This window comes from Carettochelys insculpta, chromosome 9 (genome assembly GCF_033958435.1).
Source record: "Carettochelys insculpta isolate YL-2023 chromosome 9, ASM3395843v1, whole genome shotgun sequence".
In the NCBI taxonomy this organism is placed as follows: domain Eukaryota; kingdom Metazoa; phylum Chordata; order Testudines; family Carettochelyidae; genus Carettochelys; species Carettochelys insculpta.
The window spans coordinates 56,443,613-56,454,086 of record NC_134145.1 but is presented as its reverse complement, the minus strand read 5'-3'; the positions used below and the strand labels follow the sequence as shown (position 1 = coordinate 56,454,086).

Below are 10,474 nucleotides of genomic sequence, written 5' to 3'. Positions count from 1 at the left end.
CCAAGAACTCATCTTTTTGATGATCTACCTCTGCAGCAAGTCCTGTGGCACCTTATAGACTAACATATTTTGGAGCATAAGCTTTCGTAGGCAAAGACCCACTTCGTCAGGTACATCTTTGCCCGCGAAAGCTTTTGCTCCAAAAATATCTGTTAGTCTATAAAGCACCACAGGACTTCTTGTTGTTTTTGAATATACGAACTAACATGGCTACCTCTCTGATACTACTTCACCTGGTAACCTGTTATATTTTGCTTCTTAAAGAGCCAGTTTTTTCAAATCAGTTTATGAAACTGCGGACTTAGTGTTATATAGTAAACACAGACCCAGGTAATTGCATGTAAAAAATTTTTACTATGAAAAATTAGGTGCCAACTTAGGGGTGCCAGATGTCCTGCAATGTCCCACAAAAATGTCCTGCTGGACATTTTTGTGTAAATGCAGGACATGGGACTTGTCAGGGAAATTCCCTGCCCCAGTCAGGGTTTCTGTGGTTGGGGCTGCTGGCAGGGTTCCGCACTTCCAGTTGCAGGGCCTGACCCCTGTCCCCCTGATTTTGGAAAATTTATGCAGGATAGGCAGCCCCAGCTGGGGATCCCACAGCTGGGACCGCCTGCCCTGGATAAGTTTTTTTTTTCCAAAAAGTTGGCAACCCTACTTCCAGTAAGCAGTTTTACGGGTGACCCAAGCTGAAAACACAGTCCTACATTTGTAGGCTACCAGGGATATTATCTGATATTATCTAATGTAGCGCAGAATATATCATGGAATCTTTCTGCTGTTTACACAACCAAAAAATAAACAAACACACAGCCTGGAAAATAGTTAAATCCGCTCAACCATGGCAATGCACCTCAGTCTTAGTTTCATAGCTTAAAATATTGTTTCTTGTTTCCTGTTGTTAGCAGCTGCAAATGATAGTCTCCCTCAGTGCTTTTTTTGGTTTAAAGAAAAAACAAAACAAGAGAGGAGCCAGTACTCAGCCGGTTCACTCCCCGCCCCCCACACCTCCGCCCCAGCCAGTTGCGTCACTGGGGATGCTGAGGTGCCAGTACTCAGCATCAGCAAGTACTGGCACCAAAAAAAAAAGCACTGGGCTCCCAAAATTAACACTACAGTTGCCCTAACTGGTAATAACACCAATATGTATAAGTAAGTTATCTGGTTCTGAGAGCAGGGGTCTGCACTCTTTTATTTGTGTTTGAATTTCTCACTTTTCAACTGTGATTCTGTGCACTTGACTTCTTTGTGCTTCAGTTTATTGATCTGAAAAAGGGTTCCTCTCCTGTTTACTTGCCTCACTGAAATGGCCTGAGGAGAGCTTAATTAGTGTGGGTAAAGTGGTTTGAGATGCTGGATAAGGTATGCTCTTGTCTGCGCCTATTATGTGTGCAGTGGAAAGGTTCAGAGTGAATATATGCCTGAATATGAAGGATGAGGTGTCTCAGACCCCATCCTGAAGAAACCGAAGTATTGTTTGGACAGCGCCTACCACAAGGCTTCCCAGTTCATGACTAGCGTTCTTAAGCACTATGATAATACAATCATAAAAAAGAACAACTGTACAGGAGGTTTCTAATCTGTAGAGAGAAGGTGGTGCAGGTTGCTAAGGCTTTCTGGCATGTAATGGAATGGTAGATAGGGGGCCAATGTCTATAAATTAAATGTCGAGGGTCAGACTTGAAATGTTATTTTCCTCATTAATATTGGGAAGGTGGCTTAAAAAGAGAAGGTGAATTGGAAGAACAAAAGCTGATGGCTCTTACATGCAATGTTGGGTGACTAGTGTACATGAGTGTGCCCAATGTGGGTCAACAAGAGTGAGTGGCTGAAGTGTTTATATTGTGGTGGTTGAGGACCTACACTGTGTAACAGTAAGTTTTGGTAGCATTGGGACAAACATAGATAGTAAAGCATCCATACTGTCTGTAGTTTGAGCTATCTTAAGTCATACTTTCAAACTTCTGTGAATATTTAATCTCAGCTTTGAATGTCCTGATTTTTGTTTGTTATTTATTTCTCAGACAAGAACACATGGGCCCATTCTCATGTTCCTCAACTAACATCATATATATGCCATCATGTGCCAACAATGCCCAGATGCTTTGCACATTGGACAGACTTCTAACTCCCTTAGACAAAGAGTTAACGGGCACAAAACAGACAAAAACGCTCCAGATCCACAAACCGGTTGGTCAACATTTTAATGGAGTGCGCCATTCTGTTAATCACTTAAGAGTTTGCGTGTTACTGAAGAAAAATTTTCACACCACTATTGAAAGGGAGACAGCTGAGCTGTCTTTTATATTCAAATTCAGCACATTAACCTGCGGTTTGAACCGGGATGGGAATTTTCTGAGTCACTATAGGGGCTCATTTGCATACTTGGCTTAATCTAATTCCTGATCTTCTCCCGCCCCCTTCTGTCCCTCTACTCTCTGATTTGCTCACCTTGATCACTTTTTTCTGATTTGTCCTCCTTGCTTACTGTTTTTGGTTCTCTGTGCCTTAAATATTGAGTCTGTTCTGGTCTGGCTATGCTCTGAAGAAGTGGGTCTGTCCCAGGAAAGCTCACCTAATAAACTATTTTGCTAGTCTTTAAAGTGCTACTTGACTGCTTTTTTGTTTTGATAATATATAGACTAGCACGGCTCCCTCTCTGTTACTTAGAACACATGGCTGTTTCCCCTTTTATGTCATGGATAAATATTCACCACCTGAACTCTTCAGGCTACCTGATTTTTTGACCCTTTAAATGGCCTCAAAACAAAACCAATGCTTGTGAATTGCTCATGACACTTCCATGTACGTTATTGATTTTGAAAAAGGACTTCAATTATTTTGGTATTTGCTAACAGCTAACATTGTGTGAGTCTCCAAAAAAGACTCCAGGCAGTTTTGCCATCTCAGAATTTGAAAGCAATTTCCCCAAAAGCTCTAAGTTTGACTTAATTTTCTGTCGTGCAAGAGGATTCCACACCTCTTTGGGTGTGTCTACACTTGCATTCCTCTTTTGAAAAAGGTATGCAAATGAAGTAAATTGAAAATGCAAACGAGGTATAAATTTGCATATTCAGCATCTCATTTGCAAGCTCTAATTTCTAAAGAGCTTCTTTTGAAAGAAGAAAGCCACTGTAAACACTACTCTTTCAAAAGTAAACCCCATCTTCAAAAGACTCCTTTTTCACATTAAATAAAGGGAAGAAGGATTCTTTCGAAGATGGGTTTTCTTTCGAAAGAGCAGCGTCTACTCTGGCTGGGTCTACATGTGCCCCTTCCTTTCGAAAGGGTCATGTTAATGAGCCTGTTTGAAAGATGCTAATGAGGCACTGCAATGAATATGCAGCGCCTCATTAGCATAATGGCAGCCGTGGTGATTCGAAAGTGCGGCTTTTCAAATTGCATGTTGCCCGTGGAGACGGGACCTTCCGAAAGGGCCCCCCTCCCCCACAGTTTTCAAAAGCCCTGCTATCTGGTGATCGGAAGAAGGGCTTTTGAAAACTGGAGGGGGTCCTTTCGGAAGGTCCCCTCTCCACGGGCGGCACACGATTTGAAAAGCCACACTTTCGAATCGCCGTGGCTGCCATTATGCTAACGAGGCGCTGCATATTCATTGCAGTGCCTCATTAGCATCTTTCAAACAGGCTCATTAACATACCCCTTTTGAAAGGAAGGGGCACGTGTAGACACAGGGCCTGGCTTTCTTCTTTCGAAAGAAGCACTTTTGAAATTAGAATATGCAAATGAGGGTCAGAATATGCAAATTTGTACCTCATTTGCATTTTCAATTCACCTCATTTGCATGCCTCTTTTGAAAGAGGAATGCAAGTGTAGACACATCCTTTGTGTCCAGAGAGCTGCACTGTGTATCACATCATCCTGAACGAGACTGTCATTTTATACTTGTCCGGCAAAGTGCCTTGTACACTTCCTGAGCTGAGGCAGTAAATAATACCACAGGATTCCCATGAACGCATCTTGAATCCCCACTGAAAAACTTGTTTTTTTTTAATAGGAAAAAAATAACCTCTCTTAGTTGATGGAAACTCTCAGGAGACTCATTTTGCTGAAGAAAGAATGTGTTGTGTAAGTTTTTGAAGTGGAGTTTTCAGAAAGTCATGATCCTCTATCCTGCCAGCAGATCAGTGCCTTATTAAATGCATTTGGAATGTTTTTATTTTGAATGGCTTTCAATTCTGAAGGCTTTTAGTGTACTGAGGGTACCATTTTTGTGTTTCTGAAACATAAACTCCTCTCTTGGTATTGCAGCTTTACATTGTTAATGCCTGGCTGGAGTCACTCTGATTTAATTACTGAAAGACGTCTACGCCAGTGGATAATAGCAGTTTATTTAACCCTCCCCCTTCACCACTCCCCTCTCTTTGTCTAGTATAGTTAAGAAAGGGGTGGTAGTAGGGATTACTTTGGTACTTGGTATCTATGAGAAAACTAAGATAAACTTCAGAGGTACAGCATAGTGTCAACGGGTCTTTAAGCACTGAGTGATTATTTTATAGTAACTTTATATTTACATGTGGTGGAGCTTAGAAAGTGGGGTAAGTTCATAAGCATAAACAGGAAAACCTTACATCACAGCGTATGTGTGGTGGGGGAGGAGTCTCTCTCTCTGCACACCACTCGCAGTTCTTTGTGGTTATGAATTGACTGCAGAACCCAAGCGACAGAGGCAGAGTGAGGTCTGCTGAGTTGAGAAAGTATGTGAGAGGATTGTAAAAGCTATCCGCTACAGAACAGATCCATCATGCCCAGTCGGTATCCTGAAGAGGAAACTGAGAATGAAATTGCTTTGGAAAGCTAAAATGGTAACTAGAGCTCCCTTGCTTCTCTAAAGACTTCCCAGATGGGGAATCCCTGTTTCAGGACTGGACTGTATTCTTCGAGTGAATCTGGCACGCTGATATGTTTGTGTGCAACGTTTTTGTGTTTGCCATCTCTTGCGATCCACTTTAAAAGTCTCCTCAGTGTTCTGTCTTATTCCCTCTCAGTCTGCATTACTGCTTTTAAGATGATGCTTATCTGCAAAGTTAATTGACTTTCTGTGTGTTTGTGGAGTGGCACAGAAGAGGGAGACATTTGAGAAGGGGAAGTTAGGTGAACCCTTGAGGATGAATTTAGGATTTTTTTTCTGGCACGGCAATAATGGTTTGTACTTGTTTTTACATTTTGTTGTTTTAGATAAGAAAATATAAAATGGAGAATTATTTGAGGTGGTGTTTCAATTAAAGTTCTAGTGTGATGTTTATTAAGTTGCTACTTCAGCTTTCTGGTATTTTGTAACTTTCAAAATCTTAGCCCTGTGAAGTTTTTTGTAGACTGAAATGATACTAAAAACCAAACCAAAACAAGACCTTTTAGTCCCTTTTATCAAAACAAACAGAGAAGCTGACTTTTAAATATGTTTGGTTTCTAAGTTTAAATGATCTCAGCCTACATAATTACTATGTTTTAAAGTACAGTTCTTTCTATAAAGGAAAATCAAAGAGATGAATGGGGTTTTAAAATGTTTACTAATCAAAACTGGAACCGTTTCTTTCAAAAAGACTATGAACTATATAAAATATGTGCAAGGATAGGAAAAAGACTAAATGGAAAGTCAGGGTATCCTGGTACCACAGGAAAGAGAAGCTTGCCAGGAATATCTCTGCCATCCCTCAATTGAAAAGTATCCTGTATTGCTTTGATTCTTACATTTACTTTGCAAAGCCCATCTTGCGTGCTTAGTGCAGCAATAGCAGCTGGTACTGATTGTGATTAGCAGAGAGAGGGAAATGTACCTCTTTTTTTTTCTCTTTCTCTCCCCCCCCCCCCCCCCCCCATGGCAGAGCTCAATTCAGGACGGGGGTGAAGAAGTAGAGGAAGGAGCTGTTTACCATGTCACCCTCAAAAGAGTGCAGATTCAACAGGCTGCCAATAAAGGAGCAAGATGGCTAGGGGTGAGTAAAACCGGCACAGTGTCCTCTTAAATGATTACTTGTAGACTTTGGAGCCCTGGTCCAAAGAGCTGAATTCCACGGAACAGATATGGTATTAACTTTTAGCAGAGACTGGCTTTAATGTTAAAGCACAACTAGGTGTCTGCATTGTCTGAAAAAAGCTCTTTTGTGTTCAACTTTTTACCTTTTGGATGAGCTATAAAACTAGGATTTGATCAGTTGTGGTCATGTATCCCATAGTACTTTTTGCAGAAGTAGGATTTTATTCCACGGTCTGATCCTGAAAATTATTGAGTGCTCTCAATCATTTCAATAAGTGTGGTGGTCTGTGCTATACAACTCGGGATCAGGCCCCGGGACCTGAACGCATTCTAACTGTGGTACCCACATTCTGCCTGGCTGAGGATCCTGTCCCTTTGAAATTAATCGGAAAACTCCTAGTAATTACAATGAGAGCAGACCTGGGCTTTAATTCCTACTGCTTTGTCAGTTGCATTCAGCATTCATCTTCCCTTTCTGTCCTACAGATTTGTGCAGTGTTGGTGTGTGCTGTGTTTCATCCCAAAGACAGGTGCCTTTTTAGTGGTTGATGAAACAAGGTCCGAAAAGAACGTCAAATACTGTCAGGTGCTGATTGCCCGCATTTCGCAGAAGGTCAGCCCCTCTGTTGTATCAAATGCCATCTCTCCATTAAAGCCAATGGAGCCATGGCAATATACCACCTGAGGATCTAGCTTGTATTTTTATCTCTTTCTAGATTTCCTTTGGAATGAAAGGTACAATTCACATTCTAGATTTATTTACCAGTCTGAAAAACCTCTCTTCTCAGTCCATGTAAAGTCAGTAATTTAAAGACTCTTAGAGCTACCTTGAGATTGAATCAAATAGGTTTCTTGTGAAGTGTGATGACATAAAGCAACCTGTGAGAGACAGCCTGAAAACAGTCAAGAAAGATAATCAAACTTTGCCCTTCATACAGATAGTGTTCAGAATTTCCCCTTTCCATATTTCCAAGAAGTACACAGAGTTCTAAACAGAACAGATTATTTCAAATCTGCTTCCTTTGATGAGTGGCAGATTTCCCATTTCTGCCTCCTGTTTGTAGCAGGGTTGGGGAAAAATATCTAAATGCATTTTGAGCTCCTGGTAATTGCACAGATGATAGTTTTGCCAGAGGTCAAAACCATTTTGAATGAGACTGTGTCCCACAGATGTAGTCACCACAACGGAAATATTTTTCAAATTGAAATCAACATCTCTGTTAATAGTATCCATTGATGGAGAGGTTTTCAGACTCATAAAAGAACAAGTGTCCACATTAGAGAGACCGCCAACACAACTGGCAGGAGCTGATATACTACTTTGATTACAAGGAAAGGCCAAGGACTAAGTGTCGTGGAAAATGAACTGTTCTTTATTGCTGGATAGAACTGGTCCCTCCAGGTCAGAACTGAGGTATATTTGTGGGCAAGAAGGCAGCATGTCAGAAAGTCTGCGGCTGTTCTGTTCCTAAACGGATAAATTCAGTCTCCTGGGATGTCAGGCTGGCACCTTTCATGACCAATAATTTCATGTAATTATTGTAAAATAAAATCAAACAGTCCCACAACCTTTTTGTTTACTTTTCAAGCAGTGCAGAATTTGCTCAGTGGTTAGAGTATTGGCCCTTTAAACCAAGGGTTGTGAGTTCAATCCGTGAGGGGGCAATTTAGGTGCTTGGGGCAGATAGATTAAAAAAAAAAGATCTGTCAGGGATGGTAACAGGTCTTGCTGTGAGTGCAGGGGACTGGACTTGACGAGATATGTATATGTCCATATATTCATTTAAGTGCATGGGGCTCAGCTTCCTAGAGCTGTTGATTTCAGTAGGAGCAGGGCTGGTCCCCAGGTCAGTTAACAGCCCTTATGCTGGAGCACTGCTAATTAACGTGAACTCTGTCAGCAGTTCTGTCTTGAAAAGCAGAACTGTTATTACAAGTGTCATCAATTTTGTTTTGCTTTATTTTGAAATCTGGAGCTGATGTGGTTTTATTACTCTATAATTGATAGCAGTGTTTAAAATGAATTTCTTCCAAAAAGCCACTGGGTTCTCCAGTGCTGGAGTTCTCTTTTTTTTTTTCCTAATGATGCTGTAAGTCCAGCTAGCATTGGTTGCTGATTCAGGGCCAAACTGAAGACAATGGGAGAGTAATGCGTATACATCCAACAGTAGGATTTGGGCCTTTAGTTTGGAAAATACAGCAAGTTTTTGCAATTAAATGATTTTTTCTTTTTAAAAAAAAAAAAAAAAAAGTCAAAATTTGAGCATGGAGGCTAGGTGGAACTTTTACAAATCCTGTAAAAGTCCAGTCAGCCCTCCGTCCTTCTTAGAGAGAAAAATTTGAGTTCCTTGCAGTCGATTACAGTGGGGTAGGTGTCTTTCCTCTGTGTCTTTATAAACCAAAGGCCTGTCTCCTGTGCATGGATATTAAATATCCTGTGGCGTTTTTCATCAGAGTAGGGGTTTGACCCAGTGACCTCAAAGTGGCTGCTTCTCCACGGTGCTATATGGATAAAATGATATGTAATCCTTTTAGATGCAAGTCCCTTGGTATAAATGGAAATCACTGTTTAGCATGTTGTAGAAAAGTCGGCAGATTTCATATGGAAAATATCAGTGAATTAAAAATCTGCTTGTTTATTTGTTACATCAGAATTTTACGCTTAACAAAGTACCATTGAATATTGACAGGCTTGAAATCTTGGACAAATTCATGCCTGTTGTAATGACACAAAAGACAACAGAGTGGGACCATGTATGAAGCTAGGCCACGGGGTCTGTTTTAGCCTTTCTTGTTTAAGCTTTTTTTGAAAAGCAAATTTCCCCACCCTGAGAGCAGCACCCATTCCACTGAACCCTTACAACCAAGCCATCTGCAGAAAGGTCACCTGTGGGGGGGGTCTCAGTCAAGCATCTTAACAGTTTGCATCCCTACAACTCTAATTTCTGGTATTTCAAAATTTTTTGTAATAATAATAATAATTAATTAGTAATAAAAGACTCCTTGACTCAGGCCATGCAAGCAAAGGTCTGTCAAGAATAAAATGCTTAGAGCAGTAATAAACCTGTCTGAAAACAGGATTTTGGTATATAAACACCTTACCACTCAGTTTTTGTTTTTGCAGAAAGCTGCGTTTTAAGAGGGTGACATCAGAGGAACGTTACGAAAGCTAGCTGTAATACTGTGAACCTCCATAAGCTCATCAGTGTGAGCCACAAGATTTAGTTTTAAATGGTCTTAAAACATAGCTTATGATTATTAATTATTTACTGTAGTGCCAAAAGAGCCAAGTCATGGGCTGGGATTCTGTTGTGCTTGATGCTGTAGAAACACTTGCTCCGGACTCAGCAAGCTTTCACTCTATATATAGATGGATATAGACAGACACATTGGGGGAGGGTACCAGGAAACAATGAGACTGTGTTGGTTTGCATGATACGCAGTACTTTCAGCATGGCAGCTGCATAACCATTTTGTGCATGTTTATGGGGAGCTCCTCCCAGGCATAAAGGGCAGCATGAGAAATCACAAAGGTGCTTGTTTGAAAATGTAACAAGTGAGGGATGGAGGCTATTGTCATTGGGCCAGGTAGAGGCAGGAGTCAACTTCTCAACCATCAATGAGACATGATGGGTAGAGACGGGTATAAGCTGGTGAAGGACCCTCAGAGTGATGAAAAGTAGCTTATGTTTGATGCAATAGAAAAGGGCGTGCCAGAGGATGGTGGGTAGAGAGAGAGAGAGAGGTGACAAACCTGACATGGCAGTCCAGAAAAATGATCTTTTTAGTAACAGCAACGAAGGGCCCTGTGGCACCTTATAGACTAACAGAAAAGTTTTGAGCATGAGCTTTCGTGAGCACAGACTCACTTCATCAGATGCTGGTCTTGGAAATCTTTGAAATGATTTCCAAGACCAGCATCTGATGAAGTGAGTCTGTGCTCATGAAAGCTCATGCTCAAAACTTTTCTGTTAGTCTATAAGGTGCCACAGGACCCTTTGTTGCTGTTACAGATCCAGACTAACATGGCTACCCCTCCGATCTTTTTAGTAACATTCTGAATGGGTACGAATGGGATGAGATTACATTTGTACATACCCGAGAGAGGGATGCTGCAGTAACTGAGATGATAAGGGCCAGGATGAGAGTTTCATCTATGTTCTGGATTAGAAAGCTTATATCTTAGAGATGTCATGCAGAAAGGATCTGCAAAGTGTAGACTTCACCTGGATGTAAAGATGTGGTGAGATAGAGAGTTCCAAGTTGAAAATGAGACTCAGGATACAGGCAGGATGGTTATGTTGTCCACAGAGACTGAGAAAGGAGATAACAGGGTGTACTTAGGGACAAAGAGGATAAGAAGAGCATTGTTGGGTGGTGCTGAAGGCAGCTGAGAGGTTAAGGATGGAGATGGACAGCTTTGGCTTGGACGAGGTCATTGGAGATTTGACAAGAATACTTTTAATGGAGTGAGTGCAA

The 10,474-nt window shown here is 41.1% G+C and overlaps 1 protein-coding gene across 3 annotated transcripts in view; it reads left to right on the top strand.

Moving 5' to 3' along the window:
* Positions 1–4,645: 4,645 nt before the first annotated feature.
* Positions 4,646–10,474, top strand: part of RGL1 (ral guanine nucleotide dissociation stimulator like 1) — a 104,366-nt gene continuing 98,537 nt past the window's right edge. The window contains exons 1-2 of one of the 3 annotated variants that reach the window (XM_075002513.1): positions 4,646–4,823; positions 5,844–5,954. In XM_075002513.1, coding sequence (XP_074858614.1) covers positions 4,797–4,823; positions 5,844–5,954 — 138 coding nt within the window. In that variant the 5' untranslated portion in view covers positions 4,646–4,796. Of the gene's footprint in view, positions 4,824–4,850; positions 5,164–5,843; positions 5,955–10,474 lie in introns of those variants that run through there. The other 2 variants (XM_075002514.1, XM_075002516.1) reach the window with 2 other exon arrangements.